This window comes from Megalobrama amblycephala, linkage group LG1 (genome assembly GCF_018812025.1).
Source record: "Megalobrama amblycephala isolate DHTTF-2021 linkage group LG1, ASM1881202v1, whole genome shotgun sequence".
In the NCBI taxonomy this organism is placed as follows: domain Eukaryota; kingdom Metazoa; phylum Chordata; class Actinopteri; order Cypriniformes; family Xenocyprididae; genus Megalobrama; species Megalobrama amblycephala.
Window position 1 is genome coordinate 9,202,582 of NC_063044.1, and position 24,489 is coordinate 9,227,070.

Here is a 24,489-nt window from a genome sequence, read left to right on the forward strand (position 1 = left end):
GTGTTTGGAATTTGCACCTGGAATGGTCAAAGCGTTCCTGCACACTAGACCAGGCTATATGCCTAAGGTCCCCACCAACGTCCCAGGTTCCATTGTACTTCAGGCCGTCCATCTTCCTCCATTTACAACTTTGGATCAGGAGAAACTCAATCTGCTCTGCCCAGTGAGGGCTTTAGATGCATATGTCCACAGAGCTGCCCTGTGGGGCAAAAGAGATCAATTGCTTGTGTGTTTTATGGGTCTCATTAGAAAGGAGGTCCAGCATCTAAGCAGAGAATGAGCAAGTGGGTGGTCGAGGCTATCTCACTTGCTTATGAGGCGGCCGGACAGCCATCTCCATTAGCTGTCCGTGTTCACTCGACTAGGGGTATGGCGGCCTCAAAGGCCTTAATGTCAGGAATATCCATTAATGACATATGTGGTTCTGCTGGATGGTCATCCCAGCACACATTTATTGGTTTTACAACCTGGATGTAGGCTCCTCTCCGGGGTCCTCAGTTCTGTCTACAAGATAACAGACAGGTACTTGGTGATACGGCGTAGTTGGGATAGCGTTCCCATCACGTCATTCGACGTAGTGTCGATAGTTCCCACGAAAGGGAACGTCTCGGGTTACAGATGTAACTCCTGTTCCCTGAGTAAGGGAACGAGACGCTACGTCACGTTGCCGTACCCCCGGCATACCTGTAAGCGTCTTGCTTCAGACATATTCCAGAAGCTAGCGTTCTTTGTTCTGGGTATGCTTTATAGTTTCCTGGTCCGTGACGTCACCCGCCTCTGACGTCACGTTTCCTCATTGGTTGGATACAGAGGTGCTTCACGAACACAAAATGCAGAGGGTTCCCATCACGTCATTTGACGTAGCGTCTCGTTCCCTTACTCAGGGAACATCTGTAACCCGAGACGTTTTTAATGTTGTTCATATGTCTATGTGGTGTTTTTAACATGCTTTAAGACATGTGCAAATTCATAAGTCAACACCATTGCTGAGTGTTTTCTATTTAAAACTACAGTAAACCAAAAACCCGCGGTTTGAAATCGCTAGTGTTTCTGATGTCACAAACTACCTTGTAACCAATCATGTTAACGTGGCAACAGGCTTTAGCATATCATTAACTGACCACACAAGGGAGTCTCAAAAGGTTATCCTGGTATATTTTTCTGTTGATATGAAAAATCGGGTAGATTTAGCAATATGGCGGGTTTATGATGCATTTTACGATGTTATGATGAACTATATGCTTTTCTCCACTGACAATTGTTCAAAGTGTTTCTAAGGATACTGTTTGTTAGAAGGCAGCTGTCTGACTCGTGAACGGGAACATGGTTTGTGTAACATTAGCAACATATTATTAGCTGTTTGATAATGTAGTCAAGCAAAATGCTAATCATATTAATTACCATTGTGCGTCCGACATTGTAAAAAGCGATACCAATGTGCAGTGTTTACCTCAGTAGTTGACCGAGTGGATCTTGTCTGAGCTCATGCCAGTGAGTGTAGGCAGGGCTAATTATCATATTTATAGATCCGGTATATTAAATGACGTAAGAGTGTAGAGTTACATTCAAGGTTTTTTTAAGGCATTAAAAAAAAAAAATCTAAAAAATAAATGTTTAAATATGTAATTTTGGTGATCAAAGATGAGTTTTAAGGGATACAATTATTGACTTAAGGGGGACTTTAAAATACTTCAATTGAAATATGTCATTTTTATTTCACATATAATAACGTTCATCACCAGACTTAATAGGACCATAGACACAAAATACAAATAGGACTACCAAATAGCTTAATCACAGTTTTTGGCTAGATGAAAGAAAATCATGTGATGTGACAAATCCTATTGACCCTTTTCACAATTCCGTGTTTTTCAGAAGCGCAAGTCATTATAGTTGGGTAAACTTTTAAAGCAGTGAATGAGAGACTACAGAGCAAAAAAAAAAAAAAAAAACTCCAATGTTATATTAACTCTCCTGGGAGTTTTTTTTTTTTTTGACTCTACACTCAAGAGTGTTAAATTAACATTGAAGCAATGTTAAAGTTAATGAGATATTTAAGTGATTATTTGAGTGATAATTGACCATTCATCACCTACAAATAATACAGTTCGATCTGTGACAACTTATTTACATTATTTGAAATTTCTTTTTTTAAGTTGTGTAGCCTACAAGTTGGGACTTTTTTTTTTTTTTAGAAAACAAAAAGTTAATATCTACAAAGTTGAACTCTAACTTGGTTCTATAAGTTTCTATCTGTGAGCCAATCAGCACTTTGAATGCACACATGAGGACCAATCAGGATCAACTTTCTTTGTCATGTAACCGGACTGCTCAGTGACAACAGAAAAGAGAGGGCAGACATTTAGATTGATCAAAACGTAAGACAAAGCATTGGGCCGGATATTTTTAGTACCTGGACAGTAAGAAATTAATGGACTGAAAAAAAAAATTAAAATAGCCGAAAAATCAACTTACTTAATCAACTTACCACCACAGTACAGCATATAGCACCCACCGTCTATGTGTACCTTCCTAAATGGTTATTTCACCCAAAAATAAATAGCCTTACCATCTCTCTCTTGCCTGTCTTCTCACAGGGTTTGACAGTGCAGTGTAGCTTCCTTTTCCCCTGGAGTTTAAAGAAAGTTGGTGTAGGGGAACATGGATCCTGGGAAAAAGAAAAAAACACTCACCTGCCTGTAACTTTAGTAATCCTGAAGACCTTGATTAGTTGCAGGTGTGTTTAATTAGGGTTGGAGCTAAACTCTGTAGGACAACTCTCCAGGATCAACGTCCCCCACCCCTGGTGTATGCTGAGACTTTGGCCCTGTCCCAAATGGCACACTTCTTGTGGACTTTCGGTCTCGTGGACTTAAATTGGCCGTCCCATTCAGCATTTTAACGCTCTGAAGTGTGCTCAGCAGCGCCCCCTTTGTACCCTTGAAGCGGTCTTCCGTGAAGCCCGCATAGATGCAGGCTCCGCACACTTTAACTACCCAGGAATCCTTGCGAAAGGCCAATCAGACAACGGATGGGAGGAGATTTCGCTCAAGAGCAAAATGATGACATGGCTGAGAAGAAAATATTTAAGTGTAGGTATCATTACGGTTTTTATGACCTAGGTGTACATTTTACCAGTTGTTACCTACAGTTTATACAAACATTATGGTCATCGACCAGTGGTTGATATCTCAAACATAATAATAGCACGTTGAATAATACGATCGCATTATGATTCATTAAATAAATAGAACCGAATGTCAGGGCTTTACTGAGTCATATGTAAACCTAGTATTTATATTTAAACCTGTAAATTCATCTGAAACTCACGCACATGTTTATTATGTGTTAAAATTGTAATTTTAGTTCAAATGGAACATTATGTATTATTACAACTGTATACATTATTTAAATAAGCATGTATATATTGTCTAATGCCCAGGTGGCATAAGCAAAAGCAAGCTGTGTAGTTGACATGGAGATAATAAACCTGTTCAAGAAACCTGTTCTTGATGCTAAATATTATCCCCGAACCTGCAGCTCCTGTCAAAAAACAACCAGACCGTTATTTCCGGCGTGACGATCGAGTCTGTCCCAAAAATACCTCTCAATGCGCCCTCGTGGACTCGCGCCAAGGGCCCTATAGGTCTACACTACATGACATCACCAAAGTGTGGACTTCGAGGAAGTCCACAAGTCTGGAGTGTGCCATTTGGGACAGGGCCATTGTTATCATCAAGCTAAGTTGCCTGTTTGGATACATAACATTTCCTTACGTTCCCGAGTTGTGCTCCTTTGAAGTATCTCATTAAAAATGTGTGTTGATTCATCTTTGCGTCTGTCTTCTTCAGTTGTGACAGTGGGTTTGTAGTTTTAACATGTAACTACCATAAGTATGCCCTTCAATTTCCTGTGAAACACACACCTTTAGTGCATATTATAGTTATGTTATGTGAAATGCAGCCATTATATATAACTTTGCACAGATAGGGTTATTAATAATTTCATGACAGACTCATGCTAATATGTGTGATGTTTATGATTTACAGTTATACCTTTGAAATCACGTGATCACTTTTTTTAGGACAAAAAAAGAAGTATGTAAATACAGCCACCATGAATAACGTACTCGGTTACTAACGTAACCTCGGTTCCCTGAGATACGGAACGAGTACTGCGTATGGGGAAAGGTCTCCCTTTTTCCCCGCTGCTGAAGCCTTTTTTAATAACGCAGTGTAACTGCATCGTCATTGGTTCACTCATAGACAAGTTGTTGAACCAATGACGGCGCGGCATAGCGAATATTCCCGCCGAAATGGGCGGGGTTAGGGGCTATATAAGCAGGCGTTTCGCCATAGGATTTCAGTGTAATCGACTGAAGCGACGACCCTGAAGCCGCAGCCTCGTGGCACGGCAAGTGACGCAGTACTCGTTCCGTATCTCAGGGAACCGAGGTTACGTTAGTAACCGAGTACGTTCCCTTTCGATACTTCACTCGTACTGCGTATGGGGAACGAATTCAACCATGCCGTGCCATGGCTGGGAACGATATAGCCTGAATTTGGACACATGGGAGGGGGTCCAAAAGACAAGCGAGAAGGCAAAGCCTTAATCGAACCCTAGTTACACTTAAGGAAATAATTCCTGGGGTTGTGTGAGGCGGAACTCACCAGAGGCCGCTTAATCACACTGAAAGAACCCGAGCTTGCAAGGTCGGGACATCGAGATGATAGAATCTGACAAAAGTGGACGGCGAAGACCAGCCGGCCGCCTCACAGATGTCTTGAATGGAAACTCCGTTGGACCAAGCCCACGAGGAAGCCATTCCTCTAGTGGAGTGGGCCCTGACTCCTATGGGGCAGTCTGCACCCAGTGAGGAGTAGCACAGGTTAATAGCGTCCACTATCCAACGGGAAAGGCGCTGTTTTGAGACCGGAGACCCCTTGGTGCGGCCACCAAAACAAACAAAAAGCTGATCCGACTGCCTGAAAGGCTGCGATCGCTCCACAGAGGTCCTCAATGCCCTGACTGGGCAAAGTAGCTCTAGCTCTCGTTCATCCGCCGAGGGAGGAAGAGCAGAAAGCGAGATGACCTGAGCTCTAAACGGGGTTGAGAGCACCTTAGGAACGTAGCCATGCCTAGGTTTCAGAACGACCTTCGAGTCTCCAGGCCCAAATTCAAGGCATGCAGGGCTCACAGAGAGGGCCTGCAAATCGCCAACGCGCTTAACCGATGCCAGTGCTAACAGCAGAGCGGTCTTTAGCGTTAGGGGCCTAAGGTCGGCTGAACCCATTGGCTCAAAGGGGGTTCCCTTTAAGGCCCTGAGGACCAGCGAGAGGTCCCAAGTGGGAACGGTGAGGGGGCGAGGAGGATTCAATCGCCTAGCACCCCTCAGAAAACGGATTACAAGGCCGTTACGTCCCACTGATTGGCCAGCAATGGGAGCATGGAACGCCGCAATGGCTGCTACGTAAACCTTAAGAGTAGAAGGGGTGCGCCCCATTTCCAAGCGTTCTTGGAGGAAAGACAGTATGAAGGATACGTCACTCTCCACAGGGTCTATGTTGCGTGAGGAACACCAATCAACAAAGACAGACCATTTCTGGTCATAGAGGCGTCTCGTGGACGGAGCTCTAGCCTGAGAAATGGTATTTAGGACGTCCCCGGGGAGGCTGGTTGGCTCCCATCGAGGGACCAGAGGTGCAGAGCCCAAAGCTCCGGCTGTGGGTGCCAGATCGTTCTGTTTGCCTGAGAGAGGAGGTCCCGTCTCAGGGGAATCGGCCACGGGGCTCTCAGGGAGAGCTTGAACAGCTCCGGGGACCAAACCTGGTTCCTCCAGAGCGGGGCCACCAGAAGGACTCTGTGTTGGTCTTCTCTGATGCGCCTGATGACCTGAGGGATCAGTGCGATCGGAGGGAAGGCGTAAAGGAGCGTGCTGGGCCATGTGTGGGCCAGAGCATCGACTTCCTTCGAGAAAAATGTTGGGCAATGAGAGTTGTCTTCTGAGGCGAAGAGGTCTATCTCTGCCCTCCCGAAGAACTCCCAAATCCTGAGGACCACTTGGGGGTGGAGCATCCACTCGTCGGAGGGGATGTTGCTCCGTGACAACATGTCTGCACCCAGATTGTTCCTGCCAGGAACATGAGTTGCTCTGAGCGACTGAAGCCTCGGAAGAGCCCATTCCAGAAGATGTTTCGCCAGAGCGCATAAGCGGCTGGACGAGAGACCGCCCTGGTGGTTTAAATATGACACCACTGTCATACTGTCCGATCGGACCAGAACATGACGTCCTGTCAAGTGAGCCTGAAAAGACTGAAGGGCCTTCATCACTGCTAGCATCTCTAGACAGTTGATGTGTAGACGGCTTTCCTCGTGACTCCACGAGCCGAAGGCCGGTCTGCCCTCGCACACAGCGCCCCAACCCGAGTTGGAAGCGTCCGTTGAGAGCACCGTCCTTCATGAGACCGCCTGTAAGGGTACTCCGCGCTTGAACCACATAGGGTCCATCCAAGGTTTCAGGGTTAGAAGACAGGCCTGATTGACTTTGAGACATAAGCGGCCGTGCCGCCAGGCGCTGGGAGGAACCCGGAACTTTAACCAGTACTGAAGAGGCAGCATCCGAAGAAGGCCGAGCTGCAGCACCGGAGAGGCGGAAGCCATCAGCCCTAGTAACCTCTGGAAAAACTTCAGAGGGAGACAGGCTTTGTTCTTGATTGAGGCCGTGAGCTGCTGAATCGCTAGAGCACGCTCCGGCGAGACTACTGCCGTCATGCGGACTGAGTCGAAAACTGCCCCCAGAAACGAGATTCGCTGGGTGGGGCACAGCGAGCTCTTGGCTAAGTTGACCCTGAGACCCAGACATTGTAAATGGCTGAGGAGCACGGATCTGTGGTGTTCCAGCTCGGTTCGCGAACGGGCTAGAATGAGCCAGTCGTCGAGATAATTTAGGACCCGGATTCCCATTTGCCTCAGAGGGGAAAGCGCCGCGTCCATGCACTTGGTGAAAGTGCGAGGAGCCAGAGACAGCCCGAAGGGCCGGACCGTATATTGGTATGCCACTCCCTCGTATGCGAATCTCAAGAATCGTCTGTGACGGGGGGCTATCTGGATGTGAAAATACGCATCCTTCAGGTCCAGCGAGCAGAACCAGTCCTCGGGGCAAATGTGCGCGAGGATCTGTTTCAGTGTCAGCATTTTGAACTTCCGTCTCATGAGGGAGTGATTCAAAAGTCTGAGGTCTAGAATGGGTCTGAGACCACCATCCTTCTTGGGGACCAGAAAGTAGCGGCTGTAAAAGCCTGACTCGCTCTCTGTCGGGGAAACTATTTCCACAGCTCCCTTTCTTAGCAACGTCATAACTTCGGTTCGGAGGACATGCGCGTCGTCCGGATTGACCGAGGTTTGAAGCACCCCGCCGAAGCGAGGGGGCCGTCGTGCAAACTGGAGCGAGTAGCCCTGGGTTACGATCCCCATAACCCATTCTGACACATCGGGGATGGCCTGCCAGGCCTCGGCCCGAGTGGCAAGGGGTTGAATGATATCGGGCGACAGACCGCCGTTGAGGGGGTCGTACACCGAGAGAGGTGAAAGAGGAAATTTGCTCTTTTTTAGATGAGGTAAAATATTGTTCACCGTGAAAACGGCATTTAGGGTGGGCGCAATAGGTGTGGGCCCAGCTGTCGCTTGGAGCATGTTTACCACACCCGGAATTAAACGAGGCGGAGGGGAAATTACTCGTGGGAGCTTTTGGGGCTGTCCGGTCGCAACGGGACGATCCCCCATCCTCTTCCTTCCTGACGAATCAGGACGACTTCGGAGGCACCGGGTCCAGCACAATCTTGGGCCGGGGTCCCTGGCGTCTCGGGAAGGGAGGGCGCTTCGCAGGGCGCGAGCGCTGGCGATGCTCCTTGGGTGGCGCTGCCTGTGTTGCGGGTGGAGCTGGCTTGTTCAGTCCTGGGGCGGCTGGACGCAGAAGCAGAGCTGGAGCGCTTGGGCAAGAAATGCCTCATAGCCTGAGACGATTTCTGCGCAGCAGTAAAGCGCTCGGTGAAGCCGTCCACTGCAGGCCTGAAGAGACCAGAGGGAGAGACCGGGGCCTCTAGGAAGGCCGTCTTGTCCAGGTCCTTGATCTCCGTAAGGTTGAGCCACAGGTGGCGCTCCAGTACTACCAGGCGGGCCATGGAACGCCCGATGGCCTGGGCCGTGGCCTTCGTGGCTCGCAGGGCAAGGTCGGTGGAGCTGCGAAGATCCTTGAAAGCCGGCGCGTCAATTCCAGACTCGTCCAGCGAGTGGAGGAGTTTGGCCTGGAAGACCTGGAAAATGGCCATAGTATGGAGCGCGGAGGCAGCCTGGCCCGCCGAGGTGTAAGCCCGTCCAGCCAAGGTAGAGGTGGTCCGACAGGGCTTGGAAGGAAGGGCCCTCTTGGTCTTCCATCCCACAGCCGCGGGAGGGCAGAGGTGAGCAGCCACCGCTTCATCTAGGGGTGGCAGGTGCTCGTATCCCTTCTCTTCGGCGCCATCGACGGCGGTGAGGGCGGAGCGGTGCGTTGTGTGAAGGCGGGCGGAATACGGAGCGTGCCACGACTTCGTGAGCTCCTCGTGGACCTAGGGGGAAAAGGGCGCTGAGCGCTGGTGAGGTGCTTGGCGGCGGCCTGGCAGGAACCACTCGTCCAGGCGGCTGTGAGACGGCTCCTCTGGAGGGGCCCACTCGAGGTCCAGCTCTTCTACGGCTCTGGACAGGATGCGGAATAGTTCGGCATCCATGCCCTGGCCGTGCTCAATGGGCTCCAAGGGAGGCGGGGGAGCGGGGTCATCCGGCTCACCAACCCATCCTTCCGCTTCGGAAGCCGCAAGTGACATGGAGTCATCCTGCTCGTCGTCTGTTCCTCCGAATGAGACGAGGTCACTTGCTTCGGCAGAGGGACACTGCTCAGGGCGAGAGAACAGAATGGGAGAGAGTTCCCTCGGAGGAGAGGGCGAGGCACGCGGGGGCTGAGCCGGCGTGAGCTCGCCTAACTCAGGGCGCTGAGTCGCTCTACCCCGCTGTCTCTTCCTGGCCGGTTCGCGGGAGGAAGGAGACGGGAGGGCGCGAGCGGCGAGATCGCCCTCAGTGAAGAAGGCGACCCGCGAGCGCAGGGAACTGAGACTCATGCACTCGCAGTGCGGGTATGAGTCTCCAGCAAGCGCGCCGTCCGCATGGGGCTTGCCCAGGCAGGCGACGCACTCGCTGTGTCCGTCGCTATCGTGCAGGGGGGCCCTGCACGTAGCACATGAGTGACGGGGCATCAGGAGATGCCGGTGCCGTGAAAACGGCAGTTGGGTGGCTCTTTGTAGAGCGGCGAGGGCCGCGGAAGCTCTTAGAAGCGGTGAAAACCGCTGTGAAAACGCTCTTTTAGAGCGGCGTTAAGCCGCAGGTGAAGCTCTCAGGCGGCGCGCCGGATGGCGGCAGGGGATGCACAGGAAGCGGCCGGGAGCGTAAAGCGGGAGGCGGCGGCTAGACGACGGCACTGCAGCTGCAGTCAGTGAAGGCGCCGGCGCTGTCCTCGTCCGGCGAATCCAGGCGAGTCCGCTGCGGGAGCCTCTTCAGACGGCGGCGAGAGCTGTCAGGAAGGCGGCGAGCTTCTTCGGCTTCAGGCGGAGATCAGCGAAGAGAAGTAGAGGTCGTCGCTGAAGGAGAAAACACTGAAATCCTATGGCGAAACGCCTGCTTATATAGCCCCTAACCCCGCCCATTTCGGCGGGAATATTCGCGCGCTTTGTCGCCATAGGCCGCGCAGCTATATCTATGAGTGAACCAATGACGATGCAGTTACACTGCGTTATTAAAAAAGGCTTCAGCAGCGGGGAAAAAGGGAGACCTTTCCCCATACGCAGTACGAGTGAAGTATCGAAAGGGAACTAATGGTAAAGCAGATGGAAGTGATACATTTTATGTAAATAAAATGAGAAGCAAACAAATAGGCATTTCACTACACCAGAGAGGTTCTTCCAAAAATATAATTATTCAAACTATATTATTTAGAAGAGGTTTCAGTTTCTCTTTAAACATCATACTCACTGTTTAGTGACTGTAACTACAAGAGCATGCATTGTACTTCATTGTAATGAACTCTACATTCATGTCATGATTTGAATATGTGGCCTTCTTCCTCCAACTGCACATTTTTGATGTTAAGAGGACAGAGAGAGAAGGGCAATATTTTAATTACATGTATTTCAAATACAATTACTTAGTATTTTGTAATTTGTACAGCGTGTAAAAAAACGTATTGAATATGAACTTTTATTATTCTTCTTTTTCTTCTTCTTATTATTATTTTTATTCGAAGTTCCAATGCAGCAATTCACATAATTTTGACCAGATGTTGGTATTAGCTCAAGAAATCAGGACAAATAAGGAAATCAAATCATACAATCCATAAAAAGTTATGTGTAATAAAGAGAAATGCAACAGATTTCACTTAGTTCTACCTTCTACCTGTGTGAATTAGAATCAGTTGGGTTTGTGCATGTTGTTAGGTTAGAAAATGGTTTAGCCACCTCTGAATGTAAGTATTGGACATCTCAGGCTTTGTAGTCTTTTTGCTTTATTCCAGTCACATCATTGTCATACGAGGGAGGTTATTTTTTAACCTTGATCCATCCTGTGTACTTGTATTGAGCTGTATGTAGCTATAAAGCTCTACGCTATGGCATACTGGATTAAAGTGTATAAACTATGACATTAAGTGAGATGTTAAAAGAAATGTTAAATTTTACATTGTTGGTAAAAACTGAATTGTTGCATATATAGTTGAAATTATTTAAATATTTTAAATGTGAAATATTTTTAATCATATATAGTCAGTAAAACTTTTTTCAATGTTTATTATACTTTGTGAAACACCTTTGCTAATGCATTGTCTGTTTTCTTGCAGTTTTTCATTTGTATTTTTTAAAAGAGAGAAATAAATGCAACTTTTTTCATAATGTAAAAACAATTACACTGACAGAAATCTAATTAAAATGCAAAGTTTATGATTTAATTTTCAGACTTAACATGTAAATTCTATGTTAATCAGTGGGTGGAAGTCAATACTTGGTTCCCACACTAGGAGGAGAAACAGTTGTTTATTATTATTAATAAACAACATTTAGATAATTCCAAACACATTTAGGCCCGGTTTCACAGACAGGGTTTAGATGAAGACAGGATTAGGCCTTAGTTAATTTATACGGTGACTGGGAGGGGACATGTTTGGTTCACATAGTTTTGTCGTGGCCACATCATATAAACTCGGGAGAACTTGATAATAAGAGATCGTTTTGTCAAGGTAACAACATCCTTAAGGGAACAATATATTTTTCTTGTGGCCACGAGTTAAATGTGTAAACAACCTACATGACCATAGCAACCTGGAATTATCAGAAATGGATAAAAACATATTTATTTATTTTTAATTAAGAATGAAAAATAAGGGTGGAATTAAGGAATGATATATATATATATATATATATATATATATATATATATATATATATATATATATATACAGGTCCTTCTCAAAACATTAGCATATTGTGATAAAGTTCATTATTTTCCATAATGTAATGCTAAAAATTAAACTTTCATATATTTTAGATTCATTGCACACCAACTGAAATATTTCAGGTCTTTTATTGTTTTAATACTGATGATTTTGGCATACAGCTCATGAAAACCCCAAAAATCTCAAAAAATTAGCATATTTCATCCGACCAATAAAAGAAAAGTGTTTTTAATACAAAAAAAGTCAACCTTCAAATAATTATGTTCAGTTATGCACTCAATACTTGGTCGGGAATCATTTTGCAGAAATGACTGCTTCAATGCGGCGTGGCATGGAGGCAATCAGCCTGTGGCACTGCTGAGGTGTTATGGAGGCCCAGGATGCTTCGATAGCGGCCTTAAGCTCATCCAGAGTGTTGGGTCTTGCGTCTCTCAACTTTCTCTTCACAATATCCCACAGATTCTCTATGGGGTTCAGGTCAGGAGAGTTGGCAGGCCAATTGAGCACAGTAATACCATGGTCAGTAAACCATTTACCAGTGGTTTTGGCACTGTGAGCAGGTGCCAGGTCGTGCTGAAAAACGAAATCTTCATCTCCATAAAGCTTTTCAGCAGATGGAAGCATGAAGTGCTCCAAAATCTCCTGATAGCTAGCTGCATTGACCCTGCCCTTGATAAAACACAGTGGACCAACTCCAGCAGCTGACATGGCACCCCAGACCATCACTGACTGTGGGTACTTGACACTGGACTTCAGGCATTTTGGCATTTCCTTCTCCCCAGTCTTCCTCCAGATTCTGGCACCTTGATTTCCGAATGACATGCAAAATTTGCTTTCATCCGAAAAAAGTACTTTGGACCACTGAGCAACAGTCCAGTGCTGTTCAAAAGTGGCTTGACCTGGGGAATGCGGCACCTGTAGCCCATTTCCTGCACACGCCTGTGCACGGTGGCTCTGGATGTTTCTACTCCAGACTCAGTCCACTGCTTCCGCAGGTCCCCCAAGGTCTGGAATCGGTCCTTCTCCACAATCTTCCTCAGGGTCCGGTCACCTCTTCTCGTTGTGCAGCGTTTTTTGCCACACTTTTTCCTTCCCACAGACTTTCCACTGAGGTGCCTTGATACAGCACTCTGGGAACAGCCTATTCGTTCAGAAATTTCTTTCTGTGTCTTACCCTCTCGCTTGAGGGTGTCAATGATGGCCTTCTGGACAGCAGTCAGGTCGGCAGTCTTACCCATGATTGCGGTTTTGAGTAATGAACCAGGCTAGGAGTTTTTAAAAGCCTCAGGAATCTTTTGCAGGTGTTTAGAGTTAATTAGTTGATTCAGATGATTAGGTTAATAGCTCGTTTAGAGAACCTTTTCATGATATGCTAATTTTTTGAGATAGGAATTTTGGGTTTTCATGAGCTGTATGCCAAAATCATCAGTATTAAAACAATAAAAGACCTGAAATATTTCAGTTGGTGTGCAATGAATCTAAAATATATGAAAGTTTAATTTTTATCATTACATTATGGAAAATAATGTAACTTTATCACAATCTGCTAATTTTTTGAGAAGGACCTGTGTATATATATATATATATATATATATATATATATATATATATATATGTGTGTGTGTGTAGTAGCATGGCCCCTTTAAGAATGGTGCGTTCAAGTGTGGTGGGTTGGTACTGTACGTCAGGTATCACGTAACTATATAAGCACAGGTGAGATCTGTTTCCTCGTGGTGCTGCACTGATGTGAACGGTTTGTGTGGGTCGTGCATCTTTGCTCCCATAGAATGGTATGTCTGTTATTTTTACAGTTTTCTTAAAAGCATTTATAAATTGAGAATAGGGGTGTTTGTGGGGAAATTATTCCATTATTCCATTAGCCCGTCCATCGTTCATTTGTGTTGTTTGTCTTTTTGTGCGTCTTGTTAGATTTTGTGTGGGTGTGAATGCGCGTGTGCGTGTGTGCGAGGGTGAGTTGAATTGAAGTGTTTTTTTTTGTATTTACATTTGTTTATTTTTGTTGTTGTTGTTGTTGTTGCTAGTTTATTGTATATTCCTTATTTGTAGTATTTGGTTTCGTTGATTTGGGTATTATTTCTTTGCCTTTACAGTGATATTGCTCAGTTAGAGGATCGACAATTTATGATTTATTTGGGGTGTTTTTTTTTCTTTCTTTTGATCTTGTTTTTTTTGTGTGTATTATGTTGTGTTGGTTTGAAATGGTTAATATATAAATTGTTTTGTTTTGTTGGGTTGATTTGGAGTGTTTAAATGTGCCCTTTTTTTTTTCTTTCAGTCTTGGTTCCCAACTTGAGCTGTAGGAAATGTTTGTAAAGAGGTAACATCAAAGAAAGTATCCGTTTCCAGTTATTCTCTCTTTTTTTTTTGTTTGTTTTTTTGGGCTGTTCCTTTCTTTTGTATTGTTCATCATTGTTCATCAGTATTATTGTTATTAATATTTGGGTATGAAGGTGGCCGGTTCAGTTTGTCTGTCTGACTAGATCAAAGCCAGTGGGCTGTTTGTAGCATTGATGCATGCTGCAAAGCAATTGAGTACTCTTTGTGGGGACCCTATAAATAAGGTATTTTGGCCACCTTTGCTGCTAATGTCATTGAATGTTAGCTTGGTTTAAGACAAGTGGTTGACCCTTAAGCATAAATTTTTTTTTTTTTTTTTTATGAATGTTGAGCTCAATGTTTTAATAGTGACTTGCTCATAAATAAACTTGTGATCTTGTGGCATTGTTTCTGCTTGTTCTTTTCATTTAGTTGAAAGCCTGCTATCGGGAGAAAAATTTGGGGTTCTTTTAAGAGTATAAAATCGTGACCAAAACAGACTAATATATATATATATATCTATCCCCTGTGATAAAGCCAGGTAGTAAGGCATGAGGACACATGATTCCAACAAAAATTTATTTTATTGTGACCAACCAATCAAAAAATATAACTAAAAGAATACAAACTTAATCCAACAAATAATCTAACAAATAATGGCTACACTTAAATAACTGAGGTCAACAAAATAAACATTAACCTTCAACGCAGTATAAGGAAAAACTGAATGGAACCAAAACTGACCCCCTAACTGAGACAACAGCTGTGTATTTAGGATAAACGGTGGGCCTACAATTATATTTCCAATTCAGCTAATCAAAGTAAATATAACAAAACAGAATAATAATACAAAACAACCAATAATAATGATAATATAAATAAAAACAAATCAAAATCAAGTTTCGTTCCCTTCACCCAGGCAGCTTTTTTGTGTGAACTAACCCTTTAAGGCTGTGAAAATAAGTTATTAATCATTGTATAAAGATTAACTTAAAGTGACAACCATCAGTTAATATTTAAAGTCTGTTTATGAAGTATTTACATAGACATTTAATGTGGATAAGCTTAAAGGGAGCACACTGAGCTTAATTGGAGCAGAAACAATTTTTAATTAATAAATAGTACATGAAATTTAAAGGACAAGATTTTGATGTAGTTTATACATATTTTAATATGAACAGCTATTATTGACAATATCTATGAAATTATACTTTTTCTTATTGATTTCACACTGAAGCTGTGTGTTTTTCATAATAGTGTACCCTTTAAGCCTTTAAGCTTTTAACCTTTAAGTCTTTAAAAATTGCAGCATTGTAAAACCGGAGACCATTAATAAACTGTAAATTTATAATATTATGAATTGTAAAGTACAAGCCAGTAATGCCTGTAAAGTAATATATTAGTGTAGCAAACAATCTTATACAGCTAATAGGCTAACTATGTTCTGTTGCATCTGCGCTATGTTGCTAAAACTATCTTTTGGATCTAACTGTAATTATTTCCCACATCCAGGTTATAATACGCAAAAGTCTAAACATTAATCTCTTAATTTTGCAGTGAGTATTATTATGATTGTGTTTTTCTGTCTTTTTAGTGTAGTATTTTATAAACCTCTGTCAGGATTTCATGTAAGTCATGAAATCCTCATGAATCCTTCATGAAATCCTTTCACATCTTTGTGTTTTGCCCATGTATTTTTGTGTATTAAACTCTATAAACTGTATATAAACTCTGAAGAAAAGTTAATATTGTGTGCTATCATATCAGATATTTGATCAGATAAGACATCACTATGAAAGCCAAAGCTTCCAAAGCACAGACATAAACACAATAATGGTGATTATGTAAAGAATAAAGAAGGTCACATCTATGATTCTTGCCACTCTGGTCCAGGACAGTTTCTGTCGTTGGTTTTGTTGAGTTGCAGCCCGAACTTCAGTGAGGATCTGATTCAGAAGGATGTTATTAGATTGCTCTTCATTTTGATCTCTGACTGAGTCTGGAGGGTTCTGCTGGTCTCTTACACTGTCTGTGAGAGGAAAAAAGCAAAGCATGGCTCTGGATAAATGATGTTTAAATATATTTTGTCTGTAATCTCATTTTTTTTTTTTTTTTTTTTTTGATGGGAAATCTTTGCTGATACTCCATTATAGAAAAAAAAATTAATTTCAGATGTGGTTTTGGGGTGGCTTCATGTTTCATACACAATTACATGGTTTCATATTTGCTAATCCCAGACTTCAAATGCTATTTTCATCCACCAGTGGCGATTTCTTTAAGACTGCAAGGGAAGCTCGGCTTCCCTTATAATGTCACAAAATTAATGGTCAAATATGTACTATTGTATTAACATTTTATTGACTAAAAATGCGTTAGAAAACGTTCATCTCAAAGACGAGTTCGTTCAGAATCAGTTACATATAGCAGGTCGGCTGACTCGATTTCCTTCTCATACATTCCCGCAGCGTCACAGTGCATTTCCCTATTGAAGCCCAGCGTCCATTGACTTCAATGGGGCTGCTTTGAACGGTTTTTTTCAGCGCTTCGAAACTAGACGGTCATTGGATAAATGCTGCGATTATGTCCCGCCCACGGACGCTCAGCGTCTCTGGGGGTGAATGGGGAGTGGGCTGGCCCGGACTCCGAGCTTCTGCGTGATGATTGGAGGGTCTGTCGAAAGACTGCATCTCCTTTTGACTGACAGCGATTCTGTACTATAAGGAATCACTGAAGCTATTCGCGCTCAGTCCCATCGCGGATTTCTCAAGTTCAGTCGAAATAAAAACTGCTGCAACCTATTTCTTTGATATTTGCTTGGCGAAATTGCTTGATTTTCATCATACATTTCACACAATTATATGAATTTACTTTTAAATAAATAGATAATTTTTTGATGTAGGCCGAAAATGAGCTTCCCCTCTCTGACAGACCAGTAGCCGCCACTGTCATCCACACATCCATTTTCCAGTCTAATTAACTCAAAGATTAATTTTCTTTTCTTTTATATGCATATGTTACGAAAGTGACAAAGCAAACAAATCTTAAACGTAATTTCACTAATAAACCTTAATTTGTGAAGTAAAAGTATAAAATACATGACAGTGTTAGAAGCTGTGTCTGCACTTACCTTCTCTGCCAGTAACAGCAGCTGTTATTTCTACTGATTTCTTTTCAGCCCCTTTAACCATCATAAAATTCACAAGGATGGTCTCCACCATGCTGATGCCAATGAGACAGAAAATCACACAGCAATAAACACCTGTGAAAAACAACAAACTATGACCATTGTAGAGATTCATACACTGATTCTTGTAGTCTGTGTGTGTCTGTGATGTAGATGAAATCCTTTTGTGCACTGGGCTTGTTTGCCATGGTCCGCAGTGTTGGTTTCACACTCAATTTATTCTGTTGAACCCTGGTGTATTTGCGTTCATCTTACTTCATCACGGACATGCACGGCACATGATAGAAAACAGAACAATGTTCAATAAAGTGTTTTTTTAATTTGGTGTTATTTTTGTGCAGCAGAGTAAACATCAATTGTGTTTACTGTATGTGTTTTGAGGAGACGGCTGATTGCCATTCATTTGCCGCTCTGATTGCTCGCAAAGCACGAATACACTGCAGGCTGACTCCTGCTCAAATCCAAGGTAAATCATCAACACTATCATCTCTTGTGTTATATATACATTTTAATATATACATTATAATCTGCGAAAATGCATGCGTAGGTTACTTTACTACCTGAACAAGTGCGCACCCAAGTCCGTGCTGCTTTCATATTCACACGAACCACCGCACAGTTTGAGAACTCAGACCTCCCTGAACTCAGACCTCCTCCTTCAGGTAGTCTTGGGTTCAGTACCCCAGTGCGCACCCGGATTCACATAACCGCGCCCCGTTTCTAACTAAACTGCCAGTGTGAAAGCACCCTAAATAATATTATTATTTTTTATTTTTTGCATAAAATTTGATTACTACAATTTGATTTCTACAACACTCGGTCTGCCTTGTAGGGACTCTCTGGACTAATAATCGCATGTATGCGCAGCAAGCCGACACTAAGCCGAGGCCTCTCCGTGCCTCTGACCTGAGGTGAGAACACGGGAAGAGAGTGGCTCGACACAAAGGCTATAGAATCTAGCGAATGTGTTAGGTGTCGCCCAACCCACAGCTCTACAAATATCTGTCAGCGAGGCTTTATACATTAAATAAGCCACCATTGTTCAAAGAGTATGAAATGGCAATTTGTCGATAGCCTAATGGCAGCGCCAGTGACCTGAAAATTAACGCCTTTGCTTTGAAACCAGTTTACACGCGCCTGCAGAAATATACATTTGATTACATTTTGAAAGAAAGACGGAAGAAGATCCTTCAATGTGCATTTGTTCATTGATCATTGTTTGTGTGATGTTCATGAGCGCGAGCACATGTAAAGAGTTTTCTCTCTTCTTTCAAATGTAGATTATACGTTGCTATTATTATACAAAGTATAATAATATAATAAATAATAACATGCTATTGTATTGATATTTATATATATATCACTCTCATTTATATATGTCATCACTCTGCTGCAGAATTTCAACGGCATCAATATCGATTCCATGTGACAATATTAGATCTAAAGTAGATCTAATATTGTCATATGGAAGAAGAACGCGCAACAGTGCCATTTTTTTACTTTAAAACATGCAGCGCTCACATTTAAGCATGCATTGTGTGTGTATCTGTTGTCTGCAGAGCTGGTTTTCCTTTTTGAATGATGAATATAGACTAATTTGCACTTCCTGCTTCGCTACTGTTCGGACACTCTTGCTTACAGCTCCGCGCTTTGCTGTATTGCTTTTATATTTTATCTCCTAATTGTAACTACAGCAAATCGGCACAGTGCTCAAACGACAAATCTTGGCAACAACAATCTTTTTAACTGGAAGAATTGCTACAAAAAAGGGGAATTTTTATCCAACCAGCCTCCCACTGACAGCAGCCATCAGCTTACATTCCGGAGAAGGGAAAACACAGCTGCCTACATCCAAAAGGATTAGAAATAATATGCCTCCTCTGGTTGAAGAATCTACCTGCTGCACAAACTGCCACAGACTTCTACAAAGGATTGCAGTTCTTGAAACAAAGTTACTTGCGGGACTACCAAACCAGAAGGAACACACAACAGAGCTTCATCATGGACATCCTCAGCACACAGTCGGTGAGTCCCATGAATCTAATGCCCCTAAACAGACCGTACTGCTCATGGACACAATCCTGACTGAGCCCTGCCCACGGAGCTCACCAGGAGACAGTGACGTGTTAGAACTGCTCCAAGATTCAGCACCCAAGGACGACTTTCGGGAAAACAGCCAGGGAAGCCAGGACAACATATTACAGCCTCCGGTAACACCAGAGCAACAGCCCCTCTCACCGGACACGTTATCCCTCTCTCCAGCATCCCCTCTTCTGTGCTTTTCAGAGAAAATGGAGGAACTGGTGTATGCTGGAACCAAACTCTCCCACTCTTTTGCCGCGAGCCCCCAGATATCAACAAAAAAGCGTCAAGCCCCGAAACCACCAAAGCCTGTGGGCCCAGCTCGGCCTCCCCCTCCTCCTGCGAGAGCTCTTCGACCCCTCCTCCATCTGTTCTAGGTGAATCAAAAACAACCGATAACAGCTCTCAGTGATGTGTGTCGGGTCCACGCTATGATAACAGTGAATTTATCAAATGTTTACAGAACAAGCGGGAACCCAGTGTGCCTGCTGCTCTCTCTATTTCTGTTTTATTACGTTATAGAAAGCCTAAGGCCTTTTCAAACCGTTTGGCAAACCCATTTAATCTGCTACCTATTACACATCAAACTAAGATTACTGTAGAGACAGAAAGTAAGACTGTTAAGTTAGCACTTTTAAACATCCGTTCACTTAAAAATAAATCACTTCTAGTCAATGACTTAATAACCACAAACAACCTAGATTTTATGCTTCTAAATGAAACATGGCTTGAAGACAGCGGCAGTGCAACAATCCTGAATGAAACAGCCCCTCCTAACTTTACTTTTATGAGTGTCTGCAGAGCTGTTAGGAGAGGTGGAGGTGTTGCTGCTCTATTTAAAGATGTCTATCAATGCAAGCAACTGTCATTTGGTGATTACTTGTCTTTCGAATATTTAGGTATTCTGTTAAAAGGTGCTCCTCGCATTCTACTCCAGCCTTTGTGGAGGACATTTCAGAACTGTTATCAGCAATTTCCTCAGAGTTTGACTGTTTTGTTAGTACTGGGGACTTTAATATCCACATAGAAAATGCAGAATCCAATATGGAAAAAGAAATCATAACTGGATTGAATACTTTTGATCTGACTCAGCATGTACATGGACCTACACACAATCGTGGACACAATCTAGATTTAATTATTAGTAAGGGTCTAAACATTTCATCCATTGTCATTAAGGATGTAGCGCTATCTGATCATTTCTGTATTTTCTTTGAAATATTGATCTGTCCAACTGTTGAAGCTAGATCTGTCTCGGGCAAAAAGCGATGCTTAAATGAGAATACTAGTGCACTGTTTATGAAGGCTATATCTTTAACACCAAGCATATCCGCAGACTCTGTTGATTTTCTCCTTGATTCTTTTAACTCAAAAGTACAGAATTTTATTGATAACATTGCTCCTGTGAAAGACAATGCAGAAAAGCTGAGCGCATGTGGCGAAAGACAAAACTTGAAATCCATTATAACATCTATCAAGATATTCTTCATGCTTTCAATGTGGAATTAGGCAAAGCTAGACAGACCTTCTTCTCAAATATAATAAACAGAAACTTAAACAACACCCGCACTCTTTTTGTTACTGTAGAGAGACTCACAAACCCCCCAACTCAGATTCCCAGTGAAATGCTCTCAGACAGCAAATGTTGTGAGTTTGCTTCCTTCTTCTCTGAGAAAATTAATAATATCAGAAAGGCGATCAGCACATCCTTGAACTGCACTGGGGTAAAACAGATCAGATCACAACCTCAGAAAGTAGCTATTATGTCTGATTTCGAAGCAATTGATGGTAAAATTTTGGAAGAAACAGTACAGCACCTTAAAACATCAACCTGCGCCCTTGACACACTTCCCACATCTTTTTTCAAAAGAGTGTTTAACTGTTTAGAAGCAGATCTCCTAGAAGTGGTAAATGCCTCACTTCTCTCTGGGACTTTTCCAAAATCCCTGAAAACTGCAGTTGTTAAGCCCCTCCTGAAAAAGAGCAATCTGGATAACACCATATTGAGCAACTACAGGCCAATCTCAAATCTTCCTTTCATAGGCAAGATCATTGAAAAAGTTGTTTTCAATCAGCTGAACAAGTTCTTAAGCTTGAATGGATACTTTTACAACTTTCAATCTGGTTTCCGACCGCATCACAGCACAGAGACAGCACTCATAAAGATAATAAATGATATTCGCCTAAACACAGATTCAGGTAAATTATGTAAGGACTTAGCCTATTTATTAGCTCAATTTAATTGTTACAGGGAATAAGAATTGAATCAACTGTAAATGTGTCACGATCACCATCTGTTCCTGTCATGTTCCTGTCACATCCCGGACTACATTTCCCATGATCCTCCATTGCTCATCACCTGCACTCACTTCACAATCACTCCACACTAATCACCACACCCAGCTGCAGCTCATTATCAGGACTATAAAGGACTTTCACTCACACCACCTCACCGCGAAGTCTTGATTTCCTTGTGTGTCATTTCTGAGCGTTTATTCCCTGTCTGTTCTGCCTGTTACCGTTTGGACTGTTACCCTGTTTATCCCTGTCTGCCGCCTGCCTCGACCTCTTGCTTGTATACCGACCTGTGAGTGATATCTGCCTGTCCTGATCATTGCCTGTTCCTTGACCACGATTCTGCCTGTTCCTTGCTGTTCCTGTTCGCTCCTGATTGACCCTGCCTGTACGACCACTCTCACTTGTAAATAAATGCTGCACTTGGATCTCCTGCCTGAGTCTCCATTCGTAACAGAAGACTTCGCCAACACAGATCCAGCAGCTTTCGTGAGTGTTCCTGTCATTACCACCATGAATCCATCCGCCCAGTTGATCGGTCTCCGTCAGGGAGATAGATGCATTGAGGATTATGTAACAGACTTTATTGAACTGGCACATTTGACCTGCTTTACCGAGGAGTGTCTTATGATATTTTTTCGCGGTGGACTATCTGACCCGCTCAGTGCGGTCATGCCGATACACGATCCCAACGGGACGTTGGAACAGTATATTGAACAGGCTTTACTACTGAGCGGATCTCCCTTTACTGTGGGTGTCGCAGAAGAACGCGACACCATGCTTGATCACGTAATGGACGCCGCATCAAAGAACATTCACAAAATGGCGGCCACCATTACAACAACACCAGTCTATGTCCCAGCTGATCTCCATGAGCAACGTCACGTCTCCGCCGATCGCCCAGAGTCACGTCACGTCTCCGCCGATCGCCCAGAGTCACGTCACGTCTCCGCCGATCGCCCAGAGTCACGTCAGTCACGTCACGTCTCCGCCGATCGCCCAGAGTCACGTCACGTCTCCGCTGATCGCCCAGAGTCACGTCACGTCTCCGCTGATCGCCCAGAGTCACGTCACGTCTCCGCTGATCGCCCAGAGTCACGTCACGTCTCCGCTGATCGCCCAGAGTCACGTCACGTCTCCGCTGATCGCCCAGAGTCACGTCACGTCTCAGCTGACCGTTCAGTGTCACGTCACGTCTCTGGATCTATCCAAGGGCGCAGAGGACTACGTTCCAGTGTGGCTGATCCTCCGCTGACTTCAGCACGAGTGGCTGGCATTCCCAAGCCTCTGCCGGCCGCTTCGCTCCCAAGCCCGGTGGCCGCTTCGCACCCAAGCCAGCCGGTCGCTACGCTCTCAGGCCCGCCGGCCGCTACGCTCTCAGGCCCGCCGGCCGCTACGCTCTCAAGCCCGGTGGCCGCTTCGCTCTCAAGTTCATCTATTGCAACGCTCTCAAGTTCGTCTATTGCAACGCTCTCAAGTTCGTCTATTGCAACGCTCTCAAGTTCGTCTATTGCAACGCTCTCAAGTTCGTCTATTGCAACGCTCTCAAGTTCGCCTATTGCAACGCTCTCAAGTTCGCCGGTTGCAACGCACTCAAGCTCACCAGTTGCCATGGACTCAAGCGCCCTGGACGCGATGGACAAGATGGCTGCTTTGCCAGTGCCTACGGGCAAGATGGCCGCCCCTTCGGTGCTCACGGAGGTAGGGGGCGTTCCAGCCATGGAGTCCACCCCAGAACCCGCTTCAGCCAGTGAGTCTGCTCCAGAAACCGCTCCAGTCGGTGAACCATCGCCTCATCCTCGGAAGAGGAGGAGGAGGAGGAGGAAGAAGGCTCCTTCTGTTCTTCCCCCTCTTACGTCCAAGCGTCTTGTCCTGCCGGCGCCACCCGAGCTCCTCGGTCTGCCAGCACCACCCAAGCTCCTCGCTCTGCCGGCGCCACCTGTGCTTCTTGCCCTGCCGGCGCCACCTGTGCTTCTTGCCCTGCCGGCGCCACCTGTGCTTCTTGCCCTGCCGGCGCCACCCGTGCTTCTAGCCCTGCCGGCGCCACCCGTGCTTCTAGCCCTGCCGGCGCCATCCACGCTTCTAGCCCTGCCGGCGCCATCCACGCTTCTAGCCCTGCCGGCGCCATCCACGCTTCTAGCCCTGCCGGCGCCATCCACGCTTCCAGCCCTGCCGGCGCCACTCAAACTCCTTGCGCTGCCAACGCCACTCAGGAGTCTTGCCCTGACGGCTTCACCCACACGCCTTGCCCTGACGGCTTCACCCACACGCCTGGCCCTGCCGCCGCCACCCGAACTCCTTGCCCACGAACCTGCGACGGGCCCCGCTGAAATCCCCAAGAACTTTTTTGGGGGGGCAGTATACCTAGGGGTGGGGAGTTTGTGGGTGGGAACCCTGCACGGCCGCGGTCATCAGCGGTCCCTGAACTGCCCAGACCACCTGACCCGCCGTGGTCGCCAGAGACTCTTGACCTGCCATGGCTGCCCAAGCCACCTGAACTGCCGTGGCCGCCCGAGCCACCTGACCTGCCGTGGCCGCCCTTGCCACCTGACCTGCCGTGGCCGCCCTTGCCACCTGACCTGCCGTGGCCGCCCTTGCCACCTGAACTGCCGTGGCCGCCCTTGCCACCTGACCTGCCGTGGCCGCCTGAGCCACCTGACCTGCCGTGGCCGCCTGAGCCACCTGACCTGCCGTGGCCGCCTGAGCCACCTGACCTGCCGTGGCTGCCCGTAGCACCTGACCCGCCATGGTGGTCGAGTTCCTGGAACCTGCATTGGGGACCCTGTTCATGTCCGCATACCAGTCCCCAATGCACCCACCCCCCTCCCTAGCTGTTCCATTTACGTCGCGAGGACGCGCCTTCCGGGAGGGGGCGTTATGTCACGATCACCATCTGTTCCTGTCATGTTCCTGTCACATCCCGGACTACATTTCCCATGATCCTCCATTGCTCATCACCTGCACTCACTTCACAATCACTCCACACTAATCACCACACCCAGCTGCAGCTCATTATCAGGACTATAAAGGACTTTCACTCACACCACCTCACCGCGAAGTCTTG

The 24,489-nt window shown here is 45.3% G+C and overlaps 2 protein-coding genes across 4 annotated transcripts in view; one reads left to right on the forward strand and one right to left on the reverse strand.

Moving 5' to 3' along the window:
• LOC125280859 (gastrula zinc finger protein XlCGF57.1-like) overlaps window positions 1–24,489 on the forward strand; it is a 1,316,469-nt gene that overhangs the window by 610,238 nt on the left and 681,742 nt on the right. The gene's annotated exons all lie outside the window — the stretch shown is intronic.
• LOC125243187 (5-hydroxytryptamine receptor 3A-like) overlaps window positions 14,430–24,489 on the reverse strand; it is a 77,798-nt gene continuing 67,738 nt past the window's right edge. For all 3 annotated transcript variants that reach the window (XM_048152633.1, XM_048152639.1, XM_048152623.1), the window contains 2 exons: window positions 16,992–17,123; window positions 14,430–15,893 (listed from right to left, as the gene is read on the reverse strand). In XM_048152633.1, the coding sequence (XP_048008590.1) occupies window positions 15,655–15,893; window positions 16,992–17,123 (371 nt within the window). In that variant the 3' untranslated portion in view covers window positions 14,430–15,654. The remainder of the gene's footprint in view (window positions 15,894–16,991; window positions 17,124–24,489) is intronic.